Source organism: Chelonoidis abingdonii, chromosome 1 (assembly GCF_003597395.2).
Source record: "Chelonoidis abingdonii isolate Lonesome George chromosome 1, CheloAbing_2.0, whole genome shotgun sequence".
NCBI classification, from domain to species: domain Eukaryota; kingdom Metazoa; phylum Chordata; order Testudines; family Testudinidae; genus Chelonoidis; species Chelonoidis abingdonii.
In genome coordinates, this window is record NC_133769.1 from 324,901,988 (window position 1) to 324,924,314 (window position 22,327).

The window sequence follows — 22,327 nt, forward strand, 5'->3', positions numbered from 1 at the left end:
ACTTCACACGTCTCTGAGCCTCTGACTTTGAAGTCCGAAAGGGAGAGGCAGGCGATTACGGGTGTATGGATATGTCTACACTACCGGCCGGATTGGCGGGTAATGATCGATCTATCGGGGATCAATTTATCGTGTGTAGTGTAGACGCAATAAATCAATCCTCAATCGCTCTCCCATCGACTGCTGAACTCCAGCAGTGGGAGATGCAGAAGCAAAGTTGAAAGGGGGAGCCACAGCTGTCGATCCAGCGCTGCGAGGATGCAAAGTAAGTAATTTTAATTTGATCTAAGATATGTCAACTGCAGCTACGCTGTTCTTGTAGCTGAAGTTGCGTATCTTAGAATGATTCCCTCCCCACCCCCAGGGTAGACCAGGCCTAAGAGTAGGTGGAAATAGGGCAGAGTGGTTTTGGTCAGGGAGGGATATTAAGCATAACGTATAAATGGGAATTGGTGGCAGGGGAGAGAAGGGTGGTTGGGGGGCTCAAGTAAGAAGGAGGGGTGAAGATTAGGGGATGTGGGAGGGGAGATGATGGGAAGGGCTGGAGAACATGAGGGGTAGCAGAGGAAATTGGCTTAATTAGATGGGAACAGGAGAGGGGATCTGGAAATGTTGCAGGGAATGGTGGAGCTGGGGTTGAGAAGAAGAGACAGTATTCTCTTACATGCTTAAAGTTACTGTAACAACCATATAATAAAACTCAAGGTTTTTGGACACAGACCATGGATAAGATTTGTCTCACTGGCCCTGTTAGCAGCTACACAGTTCAGAGCACGACCATTATCCCCACTCCACTATAACAAAATATATGGGGGTGGGGTGAGGGGAGAAACACAGATGAATCACATAGCAACTGCATAGCCTATTGGAAAGACCTGTAGGCTGGGATTATTCCTGGCTCTGCCACTGGCCTGCTGGGTGATTTTGGGCAAGTCACTTCATCACTCTGTGCCTCAGTTTCCTATCTCTAAAATGGGGACACTGATGAAAAGCCCTATACAGAAGCAAGGCTTTTTGATTATTTCCTAGCCAGGGTAGCCTTTCAGCTGCAAACCTAGGTGAGAACTACAACTGTCTAAATGACCACTAATCTACCAACAAACATTTCTCTTTCTGTTTAAAAAACTGAGAAATTAAATGTCAAAAAACTTAACACAGAAGCTTGGTCTACACTGAAAACTTACATCAGCATAGCTACATCTCTCAGGGGTATGAAAAATCCATACCCTTCAGCAATGTAATTAAGCTGACCTAACTCCTGGAGTATACAGTGTTAGGTTGATGGAAGAGTTCTTCTGTTGTTCTAGTTACTGCTTCTTGGGGAGGTGTATTAACTATAGCAATGGAAGAACCCTGTCATGACCTAGGTTCATGGGAGCAGTCATGCTCCAACCCTCCACCTGGCAGCCTGCTGACCACTGCTTCCCTAGGATCCAGGAAGCCCAGCCCCAGCTTGAGGTTCTGTCCCTAAGGGTCTATTGGTGGAGTCCCAGAGCTGCTGATTAGCCTGCTGGCCCTACTTAAAGCAGGAATAGAAAGCTGTCTGAACAACTGGGTCCACCTGCCCTGGACTATGTGTCTTATGTCTTGCTTCTTCTCCCCTGGCTTGATTTCCTGGTGTCCTGACATTGCTTGACTCCTAGCATCTGATTCATGGTTCTGATCTCCAGTTTGTCTCCTTTTGATCACCTTATATCCTGAACCAGCTGACTTTTGTTTCATGAGTGTGGACTCTGGCACTGATCACTAGTCTGGCAGCCCACAACCCGGCTGTGACAAACCCCTTCCATTGCTGCAGTGAGTGTCTACATCAAGTGCTACAATGAGACAGCTGCAGTGTTGTACCTGTGCCACTGTAGTGTTGAAATGTAGACATGCCCAGAGTTAAGGCTGTTTCTGACAGCTTGTGCCCTTCCAAAATATTGAATTAAGCAAAACTCATACTTCTGAAAACCAAGAAATACAGGGTTCAGATAAACGCCAACACAACCGTATCTCTTCCTCTTTGAGCGATGCCCAATACACCCATAATGCCCACATTCCCACGCTGTCTTTTCACTGTAATGGACAGGTGCTACCTGCATTTGCCCTACATTTAAGCACTAAGCCTACTCCCCGCAGCGGACTATCACACTTGTCAAATTTAACAACTTCATATCCTTTTAAAAACCCTTTACACTTGACACTATCTCAACTTATCCCTTCCCCTATCATTAAATCCACAGACTGCTCTCAGATCCCACCTCACTACTGACAGTACCTATGTCAAGAAGATCCCTGTGCCCTGCTGCTGACACAACATACACAACTTTGTATTGAAATGATGCAGATTGGAACCTCAAGATACATGTGCACTTCTTTCCACCCCACATAGGGTGGAACTTACTCCAACTTACTCCTCCACCATTCAATACAGCTACACTTAACACAGTGAATGCAGATGGAATGCATGCCCAGTGACTATTGACAGCATTGGGTCTGGGAGAGGTGGGGGAACGGACGCAATTAAGGTTGTGTTGGTGTTTACATTCTCTCTGTATTTCCTGGTTTTCCAGAAGTTTGAGTTTTGCTGTACTTGACATTCTGGAAGGGCATGAGCTATGCCAGGCAACTTTATCTCTGCATTAACAAAGTTTTTTGCCATTTAATATATGCATGCAATGCAAACACTGTGCTAATGCTACCTTCCTAAGGCTGTTGATTAGCTTGTTTCAGCTTGTATACTTTTCATTTTACAATCTTTCAATTTTTTATTCATATTTAAAAATCCCAAAGATGAATTTTTCAAAATCGGATGCCTGCTACATTTTATAAACATTATACATCTGAAGGATTTAACATTGGCCATTTAAGCAAAACTAACAGCTTTGCTGAGTAAAGTGCTGCTTATCAGATCTGACACTTCCTGTGTTTAGTACTTTCATCAAAATTGTTTTCCATCTTCAGTTAAAGGACAAGTGAGCCATTAGAAAGCACTCAATTACATGACATTTGGCATTCCAGTTGATCAGTTTGCATTTAAGCAACAGGAAATTAAAAGATCAGTTTATTTTAAAAAAATCTATCTATTCTTAACGAACTGTAAATTAACTACTTACTAGGTCTGAATGTTCCAATATTTGGCTTGTTGTTAGGTCCTCCTCCTCTGATGACTCATCGGAGTCCTCATGGTTCATTTTATTTAGGCTGGGTGTACTTCCTGAAAGCTGGCTTTCCTCCAGAAGCTGCATATCGCATTTGTCCAGACTATCTAAGGAACGTCTGCGCACTCCCCAGTTGAAATTGTCCATGCTCTCACCCTGAAAACACATGCAGGCTCAACTTGCTTCCTATACTATTATTCAAAATTACTTTCAAAATTACTAATAATTTGTTCTAATCTAGCAGAAGAATGTTTTTGATATAAAAAATATAGTACAGATCTTATATGAACACAATTTTGTTAAGTAATAAAGTAACCAGAAGCTACTGAAACTTTCTAAGACTCCATCTGGAAATAAGAACAATAAAGATGGAAATAAAAGTTAAATGAATTCATTATTTTGAATACTAAGTGTTTTTCATGCTTTACTGCTTTAAAAATTTGCTTTTATAATCCCATGAGAACATATATGCATATCTATTTCAATGTCAATGAAACAGTGACAGGTTAAATAAAAACCTTAAAGCAACTTGAAAAGATTTCCGCCCTCCATAATGTTACTGTAAAACATTAGGATCAATCAACAGGACATGTTCATAGTAATATTTCAATAGCAAATCCGATGTTAAATATTTTAGATTCTCTGTACTACATACATAACCACAATAATGAAATGCAAAGTTAAGGCAGATTTGAATGCAGCTCTAATTTTGCATGCACAATGCAATGGCTAAAGCAGCACAGCTTTTTAACTTTTATTCTAGGCTTATGATTCATTTTTCTTTATAGACTGGACATTTTTTTCCCCAGAAGTAAGCTGACTTGTATGGACCAACATTTCAGTTTTAAAAGGCACACAGTCAACTTAAAAATCAAATTTGTATCTGAATATTTTCTTCCTATTTAAGGTTTTGAGTCTATGCACACATATGCAAATATGAGTTAAAGCACAATGGGTAAGTATTTGCAGGATCAAGACAATAGTGGCAAACACTATCTAAAACTGTTATAAATGAATAGAGTTACTGAAAAAATATTTCACACTATTTTTTCCCATTTCTTTACTTTGTGCATTTGACAGTACTTTGTATATAGTTGGTTTCACTAATTCCCTTCTATGGGCAAGTTAAGGTCAAGTCCTTGCAGATATTTAAGCATATGAATAATTTTACTCATGTGAGTAGGCCCATTGAGATCAAAGGAGCTCTGCACAGGGCCAAGTGTTTTCCAATTTGGATCCAATTACAGGTTGGGGTCTTAATCATTTTCCCTCTTGCTAAAAAGACCCTAATAAAGACATCAACATAAGAAAAAAAGCTATTATAGGAAAAAGGATTAAAGGGGGAAAAAGTAAGTACAAAACCTACTTTTAAAATGGTGCTCTACAAGAAACCAGAATTTTAAAAAAATGAATCAGCTTCAAGTTAACAATTATCCTTTAAATATGAAATAATTATATATATATAAATTTGGCAAAAAATCTTTGTCTTAAAATCATAAATGGGAAGAAAAAATTATATATTACACATGAAGTATATTATATTTTTATAGAGTTGCACACCCATCTAGAATATACTCCTGAGTAATATAATAAATTTTCATAGGTGAAAAAGGCCCAGTTCAGCATGTACCTAACTTTAGGCATATGAGCAATGCCATTGATTTTCATTGGACTTCTAATATAATTAAAGTTAGACATTTGCTTAATACCTTGCTAAATCAGGGCAAAAGGCGTAAGCAGCAATGAATTAAGTATAAGTTTATTTTAAAATAAGTCACTGACTTTGTGCAAAGATATACAAGCATTTTGAATCACTGCTTTTTAGTGCAAAGAACACGGTTATATAAATATTCAGAGGAAAAGCTCTGGACAACAATGATAAGCTAACCTCTCATGAACAAAGATGGAGCAAAACTTAAAATAGATGCAGAAAAGAGAAAATACCTCTAGAAAAATATGCTCGTCTAGCTCAGCCCCCTGAAACATTTGGTAGACTTAAGGGATATATTACAATCAACAGTAAAATGACAATGAATCCATTATGAAGCCAGACATTGCAGAATATTGTGTCTTTCATATTGTGGAAGCGGGAACACATAATAGGGTGGTCGTTGGAAAAGAACAGAAATTATGTCCAACATTTAAGGAAACTTGTCTCCTTGAATTGTAAAAAATATTTTATAATTTAAAACTATTTATTTGTGCTAAAAATTATTTTTCTCCCCAACATGAAGGCTACAGGACAACTGCACCAGTTGTTCTTCCTCCACGAGGTATCCAGTAACAAGAAATAGACTAATGTCGTGCCCTTGTCTTTATGATGCCAACTTCCATTGTAATATCCAGCAGTTTTACTTTGCAGCTGCTGCCACAGAAATGAGGCACTAATTTATTTCCACTGCTACTCCTCTTTGGAATCTCTCAAAGAAGAAAACAAAAACAAAATGGACGAGAGATAAAAAGAAGGGTGACATACAGTAACTGTAATCAGGAAAAACGGGGGAGAGAAAGTGGGACAAATAAAAGAAAAGAAAAGTAATTATGAAGATGAAGACACTAAAATGAGGAGAGAATACAAGAGAAAAGGCTTGCAGGAGAAGTGAGATACACATACAAAATATTAGGGGCCTGATCTTTCCAGTGGTACATACACATTTCACACTGAATTCAGTGACAGCCTGGAGCGTGTAGACAGATTACTATTTTTGCACCACAAAATAATTTTGTTGTCACAATTAACGAGGAGGAAAGATGGCCTTGAGCAGCTATTAACTTCTCTTTTGCTGCACGTAGAGATTATTGTCTACTTTTCATAAAGCTACTTGTTACAAACACAGATCAGTTCATGTGATCATTGTGTAGCCTGAACAATGGCCAGATAAGACAGTGTACTCCATCACTTAGCATCTTATGGTGTGGGAGGCTGGGGTTGAACACACTGTGTGTCCATCCTAAACACTACCACAACCCAGACTGAAACTGGGACCTCTGCAGTCAGGGAAAAAAAATAAAACTAAAAGCAGTTCTACCAGGCAGACCAGAATATATCCTGAATCAAGCCAGAAGGAATTGTGCTAAGCTTGTTTCAGACAAGAGCTTCTCTGGCAGTGTTGGCAAAACATGTTTCCATTAACTTTGCACACAAATAGCAATGTATATAGATACAGTGTTGTCCACATAGATTAGATATGTTTTAGTCATTTAAGATTAACACTGTATTTCCATATGCTTGTATCTTTCCATATGCTGGTGTCCATATGCTTGTGTCTGTTTCCCAAATGGTGGGGAAGGTTCTAGGAGGGTTGTAGACCTAGTGTAAAGGAGAGAAGCTAGGAGGCATAAGGGGGCTGGAGAGCAAGCCTGTGCCATACCCATTCTATAGTGGTGGCTTGACCCAGCTCTTGCTCTGGATGTTGTGACCTGGCATGATAGGGGTGCAGCCAGGCCAAACCAGAGAGATGCTGTGATCCCATGCATTAGGTCACAACACCTAGAATGGGGAGCCAGGCCCCAATCCCTGTGAGATACGAACCACTGCTGTAGGAAGAATGAGGCTTTCTTGCTCTCCAAATAATATTTTCTATGATCTCTTAACAGCTTTCAGTGTCATTTCAATTTTCTACAGAAAGTTAAAGGTTTAAAACTTAGGCCCCAACTTCGCAAACCATATATGCACATCCTTAACTTTACTCACATTAGTCCCATTGACTTCAATGGAACTACTCATGAGTAAATGTAAGCACATATATGTTTTCAGGATCAGAGCCATAAATAGTCAGCAAAATTCTGGGGAATTGTGGACTACTGAAAACTTTTCTATAAAGAGGTCACATGTACCAGTTTTCGCAACATGCTAAGAAGAACCAATGTACCTATTAATTTCAACATGGAAGTTAGGAGTCAGTCATCAGCAGTTTAATGCTACAAAGGCAAAAAACTTTTCTACATTTTAACAATATAAAGGTGATAGATTAACTAAACATATTTCCTGTTTTTTAGTGTTTACGTACTACTTGTGTGCACAGTTATTGAAAAAGAAAAAGAGTCCAACTTTGCAACTCAAATTAGAAATGAGGGGATTTCATCTAGAATCTCTATTTTTAAAATCACATATTCTTTGAAAATTGAAAGCCACGCGTATTTGAAGTTAAGCTCCAAATAGCTGAATTACTTTAAACTCAATTTTTTCTAGAGCTTTAAAAATATTTCTAAGGCAAAGCGGCACATGAAACACCACTTACATACATACACACACACACACACACACAAACTGAAAGAGAAAAAAACCTATGATGTTATTCTATAATACAAATTTGCAACAATACACACCATCTACTTGCACATCTGAATTCAAATAGCATTATCTTACCTGAAGTTCCTGGATAGCAGATATAATAGATAGAAAAACAAATAAAAATCTATTTAAAATTACTGTATTAAAGATACCACATACTTAAACATTTGCCCTACAGTAATAAAAAATGCGATCAGAAAAACTTTAGCTCTGTAATGCTACCGTTAAGTAAAAAATAAAAATAAAATACTATGTTATTGGTTTTTAAATCTTTATTAAATACCAATCATATCTTGTGATCTGTGCATAATGCACCCAGCACTGACCTGTTTATAATATAATCTTTCCAAAATAGCTGTCTCCATTTGTGCTAGTCTGAGCTTTCCAACACTTTTTTTATTCATGTTTATGAACACCAAATTTAAACTAGGTGTAAGTGGGTAAAGTTCCAATGAAGTCATTATAGTTCTCACCTCTTATGCAAGGCCTGAATAAGGCCCTTTATTTGTATTTGTTTAAAACACTGAATTGCATAATGATGTGAGGCTTCAGTTACAGGAAATATATTATTGGGTTGCCTAATAATGTTGCTATAGTTAAAAATAAATATATATTTCCCATTATATTTCCCTCTTTTCAGGCATTCAAAGTTGAAAGTCATAATTCCAGTCTTGCTTAAATCTTGGTCTGCAAGTTTCAGATGTGGAGCAGTTTATCAAATAGTGAAGGGTTTTTTTAATCTGTATTTTTAGTTTTACTTTATGTAAAAATAGAGATGTTGGATACTTGATCCATAAGTACCACAAGACTGATTTTTTTTGTTTAAGGTTTAGGAGCAAGCTTTGTCATTAGCAGTTTAATACTGGGATGGTCAAAACATATGGAAAACCACAGTAGAATCCTTTCCAGGATGAACTAAACACACTATTAAGTTTTTCCTCCTTTGGTATCTGATTTTGTAATTGCTACATGGTCACTGGTTCAAAGGAAGCTGCTCATGTGATTCCAGGGATGATATGGCCATTACTCAATAACATGGACTAATCTCTTGTAGAGAGTTGGGAATGTTTATATTAATTATTATTAATTATTATTATTATTATGAACTGTAAGATGTTTGCCAAAATTTAACAATGCACAATCTGCTGAGTTTATGTTACATCCATTCCCCTCACCTTTCTATTGTATATTGACTAATTTAGGCCTCAATACTAAAATTAGGCACATACTTAAATCTTTGTAGGATCAGAGATTAAGACTATAAACTCTTTGTGGCAGGGATTTCACAGCACCTAGCACAATGAAGTGCCAACCTGGTTCTGGATCTGTAAGCATTACTTTAGCAGTGCTACTAACAGTAATAACAATAATTTTCTAATTGGTTTGTCTAAATTTTAATCTTTGCTCTCTGGCTGAATATTGACTTTTTTTCTCCATCTGATTTTAACTGCTGAAGGGAAAGAAGCAGCAATTCTCAAATCTCAGTCTGTGGTTGGAATCCTGCTTTCATGATTCTCATGCCAATTTATGATCTGACAATTGATCAAATTACAATAAAATTATCATTGCATTGTAATATTTTGAATACATTTTTAAAGATGTGTTGTAATGACTGCAGACAGTTTTGTTTTGTTTTTTACAAAGTTATTTGGCATAAATATTTTGTCTTTTATCACTGTCTAACAGTTTTTGAACTCTATTATAACAACCACAGATTAAAATTATTCCTGTAAATCTAGTCAGAACTCATTTAAAATTTTTTCCTGCAAGCTATTCAGTTTAGCCATGAACACCTCCAGCAGATGATTTTGCTTTTATTTGTCAGATATCTACATCCAGTGAGACATTTAGTGCTTTCCTCCAAGAGGTCAAAGAGGGAAGTGCCATATCATACAGGTGCCTCTTTCCCCTATCATTCTACCTAATGAGGTCTGAAATTGAAATAACCGCATTTTAGAGCAAATGGTTATGTAAGAAAATGCCTGTCATGAATGACAACAGTAAGGGTGAATGAAGCCTGGCAGGGAGAGTGACCCTATAATTTCAAGAACTGAGATATAAAATGCTATTGGAAAAGATGTCTTCTGCACGGAGAGCAGTAGAGATAATGGCAGAATTGGCTGGGGGCCTGGAATTTTTATTGTAAAAAGGTAAGTGAATTTTATGCTTATGAAAGTGAGGGCTTACAGTATTGGCTTAAGAACCATATTACAGGCTGGCATTGTGAAAGCTTCCTCATACTACTCTGCCAATGCATCTCAATCCTTGCATGACACCACTTTTGCATTTCCAGTTATGGCCCACTTTTGAGTAGAGGCTGCCAATCACATTAAAGTGTGTGTGTGTGGGGGGGTTCTGTGGAGGTGCAGTGAGTGCCATTTAGGTTTGGCCTGGCCATCTCTGAGAGGTACTGTGACCCCATGCACCAGGTTGCAACATTTAGAATGGGGAGACAGGCTCAGCCCTGTGGGATGAGGAATACCACTGATGGGATGAGTGAGGGGTGCGTTCATTCTCCAACCACCTCTGGGGTCTCCTCTACTTATCTGGGGCTAGGGAAAGTGTATGTCTCCCTGGTTTTGCACCCTTGGTTTCATGATTTCTGTGAGTCCAACTGAACACACGAAACCACACTAAAGCTACGTCTGCACCATCTCTTCATTCTCTCTTCTATCTCTTGATTAAAAAAAATAATCACAGGCATTATGACACCTGAGTTCACAATGGAGAAGGATGACTGCTTCTTGTAATACAACTTGAAATGTGCCAGCAAGTGGGCTTGTAAGCTCTGCTGCACACACTTTTGACTTGAGGCTATAAATGTTGAATCTGGGTCTCCACGGCAGTAGCAAGATGTGCTACCAGCTGAACTGTCAGGCTGGCCAAAGATCTGCATTTTTAAATACTTGGAAACAGTTGACCAATAGTTTCTGAATTTTTAAATGGTAGCAACATTGTTAGACATGTACAATATTGGGTATGAATTTCTTGTCCTTTCCCATTCAAATGGAAAGGATTATTCCCAGTTTGAACAGGTTTGCTCAAGGGTTAAATGGTTTAAAAAGACTAAAACAAAATAAAGACTAGAACAACCTTATCCATCAACTGTATGATGTATATTTGATTGAAGTTCCCTGGAAGCATTTGTAATTAAAGGTGAACTGACAGGCTTTACCTGCCACGTCCTGATTTCAAGCCTCAGGGTTCTGTTTTGCTCCTGCAAGAGCCATGAAATCATTGACACTCAAGGCAGAGCAGAAACTGCATCCTTTTCAGTGCTCAAATCTTAGTGATTTCATCAACTGTTGCAGGAGTAACAGAACCCCGAGGGCTTGAATTCAGGTTTTGGCAGGTTATTGATGAAAGAACTGATTTTAAACTGTTTTGTTTTATAATGTAAATTCTTAAAAGCTGCAGATATATTTGTTAACAATTTGGGATCTTCAACAACTTATGTTTCAAAGCTTTTAATTTCACCTTAAAGTTACAGAAACTGATATTTGTGTTGTCATTAGAACTGCAGCTTTGCCTTTCAGTAGTAATTGCAGTGTGTATTAAAGTGGGTTCAGACTGGAAGGTGTGGGAGCTTGCCAATGTTAAGCTACTGTCACAACTCTGAACATTTTAGATACATTTATTGAAAATCAAATCTAGAATCATACAGTTACATTTTTATAAAAGCAGCAAAGAGTACTGTGGCACCTTATAGACTAACAGATATATTGCAGCATGAGCTTTCGTGGGTGAAGCTCCAATACGTCTGTTAGTTTATAAGGTGCCACAGGACTCTTTGCTGCTTTTACAGATCCAGACTAACACGGCTACCCCTCTGATACTTTACATTTTTATGTTATGAAGAGTGAATTACTTAATAATAACTGTTAAACTGTGTTTTAGCCAGAGATAAAACTTAAGCAAAGCCATTTCATAGAGAATATACTGTACCTCCCCATCTTCCAGTTCAACATCTAGGAAATCAAAATCCCTAAAGACTCTGAACTGTTGTTCACTGTTTGAATCGTCCATGTTCTCTTGTTCCCTCGTTCCGTCTTCTGAAGACACCAAGCTTGTCTGGTGCTCAATCAGATCCAAATCACCACATGAAGAAAAAATTACCTACAATTCAAAAGATTTCTCTTTTGAGAAACTTTCCCCTCTGGTTGCTTGTTAGTAAAAGCTGAATTGGTTATTCAGAAGACTGTATTTCCAGTACACACCTAATTCCTTTAGCTGGTATTTTTAGAACACGCTCTTTTATTATTTATGTTGGACAGGTGCCTTGAGATTAAATCTTGTACAAAGACACAACTTCATGCTGCAGGAACATGTCCAAGAATGTAATAGCTACCTCCAAAAGGCTGCAGACTGATGTTGCCTAAATGTTTATATACATTTATGGGAATAAAATTCAAAGAGCCCACTGCAGAAAGGATTGTCAAGGGGATGAGTTAATACTTTCACCAGAAAACCTCTAGTTAAACACGCTTAAGCATGTAGAGAGATTAGGAAACATAACACAGACTAATTCGTGCAGCAGTAGCTTTTCCTTTCCTACTGAACAATGTCTACAGTTTAGAGGAGAACAATTCATTCTGTGGGTTCCTGTTTTGTTCAGACTAAGAACACATCCACCACATAATAGCAAGAATGACATAGTAATAACGTATCGCAAAGTACTCAAGATTTATATAGTGCATTAAAAATGTTTAAGCATTATTTTAAAGAAAATAAATATAAATCTTTACCTTTGAAATTTAAAAAATCCCTTGATCAACCAACAAAATTGGAATAGTCCACTATACATTCCACTGCATGAGACAACACTCATTTCCTTAAAGAGTAATGTTAGAATCATTATCTCATGGGATGATAAGGGTGCTAATCTTCATTTGCTTTTTCAGAATCTAGCACTTCTGAAAGGAGCTATATTTACAGTACTGGAGACAAAAATGTTCTATCCATAGGACAGGTAAAGCTTGGACAGTGATAGTGCCAGCATCCCAACAGCCCTCCACCGAACTGCTTCATAACCTGTTCTGGAAGAACAGCCTCTAAAAGTGAGAGGGCTGTTTACTCTCCATGCTCAATCACTGGTCTTTGTGCTGAGAAATGAAACATGTGCCAGATTGTGCTAACTACAATGATGGGTTTGTGACATGGAATAAATTAAAACACCTCTGAAATTCAGGGAGATAAAGTTCTTGATATTTAAAATTAAAGATACAAAAACAACAAAAGACGAAACAGTCAATGCAGCAATACTCACTGAAGGGTTTTTGCTCAGCCCCACATCTTGACCACACAGGGTAAGGACGTGTACCAGCTTTTCCTTTGTCCTTTTCTAGAAAAAACATTTTTAATTTTAGCATCATTGTTTATTCATTCTGTTGGAAACCAGAGGGATATGTTTTTAGGAAAAACTATGATCAGAGACTCAATGGTTTGATGTTAAAGGAATTACTTTAGAGCAACTATACATACAGGGAAATAGATAAAAGGAGCAGCTAATATTTTTTCAGTACTTAAAAAAATTTAAAAATCGGTCTATTCATTCCATTAGGCCCTAAACTAATAAAGCACTAAAACATATGTATAACTTCACTGAGACTACTCAAGATCTTGAAATTAAGCACATGCATAAGTTTTTGAATCATCCCAAATTTCCAATATGCTTAACAGTAGCAATAAATAAATAAATATATTTTGCATGTTTTTACTTTAGCTGGCAGTTAACAAAATCCAATAATACAAAACAAGGTCACATTCAGGAGTAATGCTGCAGGCATATTCTAATGAATAGGGGGCTCCATTACAGGAACTTAGTGGGAATTTTACCTGAGAATACTGGGGCCTTTTCCAACTCACAGGAACGAGGACATTGGAATTAGAACCTGAGGAGGTTGAGGAAGTGCTTCGAGTGACAGCCATTGCCCGGGGTTTACCATCTCGGCCAGCAGAACTCTGTAGCTCATCATATCGTCTCCCAATAATTGGAGTCTGAAATAACACAGAGAATAAAGCCGCATTATGTAGAAATAATTTTAATGAGCTTATAAAGGCACCTGTTAGCTCACTTGCAGATGAATAGCATTCTGAAGACAGGTATGCCCAACATTTTACCTATTTTTTGTTATTCTGTTTATAAGCCCCATATAAATCTTTACATTTATTTTTTCCATCATATATTCTTCACAGTGTCTCTACCCCCAACAATGCCAGCACCTCAGCATTCAGGAGCAACTTACAGTAATAAATGAGTTTACTGAACAGGCAATGGAGAAAAGCAAAATTTTGTTAAATAAACTTATTTTAACACAGGCTGTTAAAGGGGTTTTTCTGCAGGGTGCTGAGCACTCTGGCTCTGATCCAGCAAAGCACTTACGCACATACTGAAATGTTTTGCTGGATCAGGCCAGAGTGCTCAGAGAGTGCAGGACAATAAGAATGAGAAAACCTTTATGGAAAAATACTAAAAGTATATCCTTTTGTGGTAGTGTTTCCTTTATAAACCCTGTTTCTCAGTAGCTGTTGTAAGAATAAATCTCCAATCCTGCATACACACATATGATTAACTTTAATCAGGTGAATAGTCCCATAAAATTAAATATGTACGTAAATGTTTGCATGGTCAAAATATCTCCTATCAAAAGACTCCAGTCTGAAACTAGATAATACAGTGTTACTCAGGTAACATATTTTTGTGCATTTTTAAAAAGAAGAGTTTATTATAATTTGTATTTAAATTAATCAAGTCAACAGCTATGTTATAAAGATGCGAAATGTAACACACACACACACCTTATATATATTTGTCTTTTTCCTCCCCATTTTTTTTTTTTAAGAGTTTTCCCCTTGGAACCCCATGTTCTTAAAAAATAAGTTGAAACCAAAACCAAAAAGAGAGGTTGCTCACCCTGTGCAGTAACTGTAGTTCTTCAAGATAGTGTGTCCCTAGGGGTGCACCACTTCAGGTGTGTGTGCAGCCCATGCGCCTTCGATGGGAGATTTTCATTAGCAGTGTCTGTTCAGCCCGCACATTCACTGTTGATATCCTTGTGCCCCGCACTGACACTATATCAGGCTGCGCAGGCAAACCACCCTTAATTCCTTCTCCACTGCCAAACCTCAGATGGAAACTCCAACGCAGAGGGGAAAGAGGGCTGGTAGTGGAGCACCTATAGGGGGACACATCCTGAAGAACTACAGTTACTGCACAGGGTGAATAAAAGACAGTTACTCACCTTTGTAACTGTTGTTCTTCGAGATGTGTTGCTCATATCCATTCCAATTAGATGCGCGCGCGCTGCGTGTACATTCGTCGGAAGATTTTTACCCTAGCAACACTTGGTGGGTCGGCTGGGTTGCCCCCTAGAGTGGTGCCGCCATGGCACTGGATATATACCCCTGCCGACCTGAGTGAGATGTCGCAGAATGTAGAACTGCTGATCCAAATGCCGCGTCATCTCTGGACTGTTGAACCAATGTGTAATGTGACGCAAAGGTGTGGACCGAGGACCAAGTAGCTGCATGACATATCTCCTGGATGGGTACATGAGCCAGGAAAGCCGCAGATGAAGCCTGAGCCCTGGTAGAATGAGCGGTAAGGTGGCTCATCGGAACATGAGCCAAGTCATAGCAGGTGCGGATGCACGATATCACCCAAGATGAAATCCTCTGGGAGGAGACAGGTAGGCCCTTCATTCGGTCTGCGACCATGATGAAGAGTTGGGGTGTTTTACGGAAGGCCTTTGTTCGCTCGATATAAAATGCGAGCGCCCTACAAACGTCTAGGGATTACAGTTGCTGCTCCCGGCGTGATGAGTGTGGCTTCAGGAAGAAGACCGGAAGGAAGATATCCTGGTTGACATGAAAGGCCGATACCACTTTAGGGAGGAAGGCCGGATGTGGTACCTTGTCTTTATGAAACACTGTATACAGGGGGTCCACCGTGAGAGCCCAAAGCTCTGAAACTCATCTTGCCGATGTTATGGCTACGAGGAAGGCTGTCTTCCAGGACAGGTACAGCACTGAGCAGGTGGCTAGTGGTGCGAAGGAAGCAGTCATAAGTTTGGCTAGAACTAGGTTGAGGTCCCAAGTTGGGGCGGGGTGGCGTACTTGTGGGTATAATCGTGCCAAGCCCTTGAGGAACCTCGAAACCATGGGTTGAGAGAACACTGAGCGGTCGCTCTCCCTGGATGGAAGGTAGAGATGGCTGCCAAGTGCACCTTCAATGAAGATACCACTAGGCCATGCTGTTTGAAAGACCAGAGATAGTCCAAGATGGTAGGGATCGGTACCTCGGTGGGAATAACATTACGTTGGTCGCACTAGCAGGAGAAGTGCTTCCACTTGGCCAGATATGTTAACCCAGTGGAAGGTTTCCTAATACCCAGGAGCACTTGTTGCACCGAGGCAAGCAACGTAACTCGGACTGGCTTAACCACGCAGTAACCATGTTGTGAGGTGAAGAGACTGCAGGTCTGGGTGGTGAAGTCTGCCATGGTCCTGAGTTATGAGGGCTGGGCAAAGAGGTAGAGGGATTGGGTTGGCTATCGACAGGTCGAGTAACATGGTGTACCAGTGTTGCCTCAGCCAGGCTGGAGCGATCATGATCAGGTGGGCTCTGTCTCTGCAAAGCTTGAGCAGGACCCTGTGAACCAGCAGGAACGGTGGGAAAGCGTAAAGCAGATGGCTCGTCCACGGTATCAGAAATGTGTCTGAGATCGAGACCTGGGAGAGACCTTGGAAGGAGCAGAACGTCTAGCATTTCCTGTTCTCACGGGAGGTGAAGAGGTCCCACGCGGGGAAAGCCCCACTTCCAGAAAACAGAATGGATAGCATCCGGACGAATCGACCACTTGTGAGACAGGAAGGATCTGCTGAGTTGATCCGCCAGAGTGTTCCGAACCCCTGGGAGAAAAGACGCTACCAGGTCTATCGAGTGGGCTATGCAGAAGTCCCAGAGCTGAATAGCTTCCTGACAAAGGGGGGAGGAGGGTGCTCCTCCCTGCTTGTTTATGTAAAACATGGCTGTTGTATTGTCTGTGAACACTGAGACACAACGGCCTTGTAAATGGCCTTGAAACGCCTGGCACGCAAGGCAGACTGATCTCAGCTCTCGCACATTGATGTGCAAGGCCAGTTCCTGAGCTGACCAAAGGCCTTCAGTGCGGAGATGTTCGAGGTGGGCACCCCAGCTGAGAGATGACGCGTCCGTTGTTAGGGTCATTGAAGGCTGAGGCGGATGGAATGGCATCCCTGTACAGACTAGGGAGGGCGTCAACCACCAGTCCAGGGATCCTAGGATACTTGGGGGGATCATGAGGATCATGTCTATACTGTTCCTGCCTGGGTGGTATAACCAGGATAGCCAAGTTTGAAGGGGACGGAGACATAGTCTGGAGTGTTTGGTCACGAATGTGCAGGCAGCCATGTGACCCAGGAGGCCAAGACAAGTGTGAGCCGAAGTTGTCGGAAAGTTTTATAGGCCCTGTATAATTGATACCATTGCCTGAAATCGAGGCTGTGGTAAGTAGGCCCTGGCGAGACTGGAGTCCAGAATGGCCCCAATGAAGTCTATTCTTTGTGTGGGAACGAGAGTGGATTTCTCTATGTTGATCATCAGGCCTAGTCGCTTGAATAGGTCCTTGATGATGCCCACATGACAGGTGACTTGGGTCTCGGAGGCCCCTTGAATGAGCCAATCATCGAGATATGGGAAGATGTGTATCCGACGACGACGGAGGGAGGTGGCGATTACAGCCATGCATTTTGTGAATACTCGTGGGGCTGTAGGGAGGCCAGATGGAAGGACCGTAAATTGGAAATGTTGACGGTTGACCACAAACCGGAGGTACCGTCTGTGCAGAGGGTAAATGGCAATGTGAAAGTACGCGTCCTTCATATCGAGGGCAGCATACCAGTCTCCTGGATCCAAGGATGGAATGATGGTCCCCAGGGATACCATGCGGAACTTCAACTTTATCATGAACTTGTTAAGTCTTCACAGGTCTAGGATAGGTTTGAGACCTCCCTTCACCTTAGGGATTAGGAAATATCGGGAATAGAACCCCTTGCCCCTCGAGTCCCTTGGTACCTCCTCTATAGCTCCCATGGCAAGGAGCGTCCTTACCTCTTGCAAAAGGAATTGCTCGTGACAGGGGTCCTGAAGAGGGACGAGAATGGGAGGTGAGAGAGAGGGGGCGAAATAAACTGGAGGTGGTATCCGAATTCTACCGTGAGTAGGACCCAACGATCGGAAGTTAGTTGGGTCCATGCAGGGAGGAAAAAGGAGAGGCAGTTGTAAAAAGAAGGGAAAGGATCCTGGGAAACAACTTGTACGCCGTCCTCGGGTGTGCCTTCAAAAGTTTGGTTTGGGTCTCACGGGTGGTTTGGAGGAATCCTGATTCTGACTCCCTTGGGATCCAGACTGCCGTCTGCGTTTGCCTCGGCCATGCCTTCTGCTGAAGTCTTGTCATGGCCTAGGCGGGGAGTAAGGGCAGTGAGGCTGGGGGTGGAAGGATGTGAGCTGAGTCAGCAGTGCGTGCGTCCCGAGCGAGCACATGATCACCCTATTGTCCTTTAGGCTTTGCAGCCTAGGGTCAGTCTTTTCAGAAAATAGGCCTGATGGTGGCCATCGAAGGGCAAGTCCTGTATGGTGTGTTGTAATTCAGGTGGAAGGCCTGACACCTGAAGCCATGATATTCACCTCATGGCGATTCCTGAAGCCAGAGTCCTGGCTGCGGAGTCGGCTGCATCCAGCAAGGCCTGGAGAGAAGTTCTTGCCACCTTCTTCCCTTCCTCTGAAAGGGCAGCAAACTCTTGGCAGGAGTCTTGGGGAACTAACTCTGTGAATTTTCCAACCGCTGCCCAGGTGTTATAGTTGTACCGGCTAAGCAGGGCTTGCTGGTTTGCCACTCTGAGTTGGAGGGCCCCAGCAGAGTATACTTTGCAGCCCAGTAAGTCCATGCACCTAGCCTCCTTTGATTTTGGAGCAGGAGCTTGCTGGCCATGGTGCTCCCTTTCGTTGACTGATTGCACGACAAAGGAGCAGGGAGGAGGGTGCACGTACAGGTACTCGTACCCCTTAGAGGGCACCATGTACTTCCACTCAACTCCCCTGGCCCTGGGCGGAATAGAGGCTGGAACTGCCAGATGGTATCGGCATTTGCCTGGATCGTACGAATGAATGGCAAGGCCACTCTTGTGGGGGTGTCAGCTGACAAAATATCCACCACAAGGTCCTCTATCTCTGGGACCTCCTCCACCTGAAGATTCATATTCAGGGCCACGCGTCTCAGAAGGTCCTGATGTGCCCTCAGGTCAACTGGAGGAGGGCCCGAGGAGGATGTCCCCGCCACTGCTTCATCTGGATAGGAGGAAGAGGAAAGGCCAGGGACAAGAGGGTCCTGCGTGGGCTCCTGTTCTTGGGTGACGTCAGGCTCAGGTGGGACCTGAGAGTCTGTTGACTGAACGGAAGTTTTCTCCGTACCCGCATGAGGGGGGCGGCTGACAGTCACCTCCGGCAGCCGGTGTTCCGATGGTACGGAGCGTAATGGCATTGGAGGCGCACCTTGGGCTTGGTGATATGCCCAAGGTGTCCAGAAGGACCACTGATGAGGTCCTTGTTCTTGGGCCTGGGTCTCCTGGAAGACTCGGCTGGGCACATCTGAGTCACGGTCCTGTGCATAGGAAGCACTGTCCGCGTGAGATGACACAGATGTGTGTCAAGATGGCCACGGAGGAGCTGATCTAGACAAATTGGAGAAATGGTCTGAGGTAAACCGGATGAAGTTCAATAAAGACAAATGCAAAGTGCTCCACTTAGGAGGGAACAATCAGTTTCACACATACAGACTGGGAAGAGACTGTCTAGGAAGGAGTATGGCAGAAAGAGATCTAGGGGTCATAATGGACCACAAGCTAAATATGAGTCAACAGTGTGATACTGTTGCAAAAGAAGCAAATGTGATTCTGGGATGCATTAACAGGTGTGTTGTAAACAAGACACGAGAAGTCATTCTTCCGCTCTACTCTGCGCTGGTTAGGCCTCAACTGGAGTATTGTGTCCAGTTCTGGGCACCACATTTCAAGAAAGATGTGGAGAAATTGGAGAGGGTCCAGAGAAGAGCAACAAGAATGATTAAAGGTCTTGAGAACATGACCTATGAAGGAAGGCTGAAAGAATTGGGTTTATTTAGTTTGGAAAAGAGAAGACTGAGAGGGGACATGATAGCAGTTTTCAGGTATCTAAAAGGGTGTCATCAGGAGGAGGGAGAAAACTTGTTCACCTTAGCCTCTAATGATAGGACAAGAAGCAATGGGCTTAAACTGCAGCAAGGGAGATTTAGGTTGGACATTAGGAAAAAGTTCCTAACTGTCAGGGTAGTTAAACACTGGAATAAATTGCCTAGGGAGGTTGTGGAATCTCCATCTCTGGAGATATTTAAGAGTAGGTTAGATAAATGTCTATCAGGGATGGTCTAGACAGTATTTGGTCCTGCCATGAGGGCAGGGGACTGGACTCGATGACCTCTCGAGGTCCCTTCCAGTCCTAGAGTCTATGAATCTATGAATCTATGAAAAGCTCTGGGAAGGGTCTCCATCCCGAAATGATCTCTCTCTGTGCAGCATCGGAGAGTGGTACCGGGCGCCATACCGGCACCAGGAATGAGACCAGGACCTGCGACTGGAGCGGTGCCGGGAGGTCGATCAGGATCTCGAAGCTCAACGTCTGGAACAGCTGCGAGAGGCGTGATGCCGGGAACGGTGCCGGGAGCTGGATCAGTGGCGAGAGTACCGGGCTGGCGAATGGGATGTTGAACGGTGCCGCGAGTGCGACCGGTACCGAGATGGAGAGCGGTGCTGGGACTGCGAGCAGCATCGGGACTGGGATCAGCGACAGGACTGAGAGTGCCGGTGGGACCGCGATCGTGATAGCCTTTGGGTATAAACTTTTGATAGCCTTTGGGTATAAACTGCAGAGCCTGTTGATCTGTCTGCAAATGAAATGTACAGTCTAGGGGATTTAAGGAATTATTTAGTCCTATGTAAATAACGCCCTTCTGACATCTAGAGTATGGAATACAGTCTCCACATTGAACTTGTGTGGTTTCAGAAAGAAAATTGTCAGGTAAGTGATCTGATTCAGATGAAATTCAGAAGACACTTTAGGAAGAAACCTGGGACGTGGACATAAGGAACCTTATCCTTGTAGAAAACTGTGAAAGGAGTTTCTGCCATTAAGGCCCCAATTTCTCCAACTTTGCAGGCTGAGGTAATAGCCACCAGGAAGGCTGTTTTTATAGACAAATTCGATAAGGAGCAAGTCACTATCCATTCTAAGGAGGGCTTCCTGAGACTTTTAAGAACTCAGTTAAAGTCCCAAACAGGGGTAGGGCCTTTCACTGGTGGAAAGAAATTTCTCAAGCCTTTTGGCAACCTTAAGATTTCAGGGTGAGAAAACATGGAGAACTTTTCAATAACAGTATGAAAAGCTGTTAGGACTGCCAGATGAATTTTAGGAGAACTAAGTGACAGCCCTGTTTTCTTTAACTGCAAAAGATATTCCACAACAAGCAGAAGCGGGCCACACTGCTGGACAGTGTCCTGGATTTCACACAAGTGACTAAATCGTCTCTACTTCTGAAGTATTTCTAGTAGAATCTTTCCTGCTGTTTAAAAATATGGGCTGTACCTCTGCAGAACAGGATGACTCTAGCCCCACAAACCATCGAGGAGCCACACCTTGAGGCGGAGAAGGCTGAGATTGGAATGCAGCAGTCAACTAGGAGAGGAGTGGAGGAGTGATTGGGAGATGTACTGGTGGACAGAGAGCAAGCTGGAGCAGGCAAGGAAACCACGCTTGCCTCAACCATGTTGGGGCTATTAGAATGACTCTGATCCCATCCTGTATGATTTTGTTCACCACTCTGAGGATCAAAAGCATCTGGGGAAAAGCATAAAATAACTTTCCCATTCCTAGGGAGTAGGAAGGTGTTCCCAGGGAACAGTGACCTAACCCTCCCCTTGAACAAAATATGTGGCATTTTTTATTCATAGTTGTTGCAAAATGCACCACTTCTGATAATACTCAAATCTGAAAAAAGGTGACAGGTCCTGAGGATTCAGCTCCCATTTGTAGTCTTGGGAAAAATACCTGCTGAGAGCATCAGCCATGACATTTTGTCTGATCGGAAGATGCACTGCGAGATTCCTATGCGATGTTTTATGTACCAGTTCCATAAGCTTATCGCTTCAGCACAGAGGGAAGGGGAATCTCGCTCCTCCATACTGACTGATACAGAACACACCGGCCATGTTGTCCATTATGATCCTCATGGATCTGTGCCTGATGAGAGGCAGAAAATGAAGACACCCACTTCTGTCTGCTGTGACCTCCAGCAGGTTGATAGTGAGGGAGGTTTCCTGGGGTGATCATTTCCCCTGTACTGCGAGAGCATCCATGGTTATGGTTACCTTTGGTGTTGGTTGAAGAAAAGGAATGCCTGCCCCTACATTGCGATGAACCTTTCACCAGTCCAGGGAATGCTTTACCTGCTTGGGAACTGACATCTATTTGTCTAGGCTGTGTTTGTTTGGTGAGTAAACTGATGAGCCACCCCTTAGCATAGATGATCCATGCCTGCTGATGGGGCTAGAACCCTAGAACAGCTCGAGCCATGACCCCCAGGCAAGGAGCAGCTCCTCCATGCAGCTCCCAGCTATTCCTTTGCTTCTGCCTCTCTCTGACCGGCATAGTTCATCGACTCAGCTGCTGCGCAGGGAGGGGGCCCAGCCCACCATGTGACCAAACAATCGGGGGGGGGCATGTGAGGTCACATGCCCCCAACGTGTCACCTCTACTTCTAGAAATAGCACAGATCTAACC

At 42.3% G+C, this 22,327-nt stretch overlaps 1 protein-coding gene across 2 annotated transcripts in view; it reads right to left on the minus strand.

The window, feature by feature from the left end:
• Positions 1-22,327, minus strand: part of FRY (FRY microtubule binding protein) — a 343,127-nt gene that overhangs the window by 49,395 nt on the left and 271,405 nt on the right. For both annotated transcript variants that reach the window (XM_075061648.1, XM_032795968.2), the window contains exons 49-52: positions 13,273-13,434; positions 12,704-12,778; positions 11,383-11,553; positions 3,099-3,299 (exon numbers count right to left, since the gene is read on the minus strand). In XM_075061648.1, the coding sequence (XP_074917749.1) occupies positions 3,099-3,299; positions 11,383-11,553; positions 12,704-12,778; positions 13,273-13,434 (609 nt within the window). The remainder of the gene's footprint in view (positions 1-3,098; positions 3,300-11,382; positions 11,554-12,703; positions 12,779-13,272; positions 13,435-22,327) is intronic.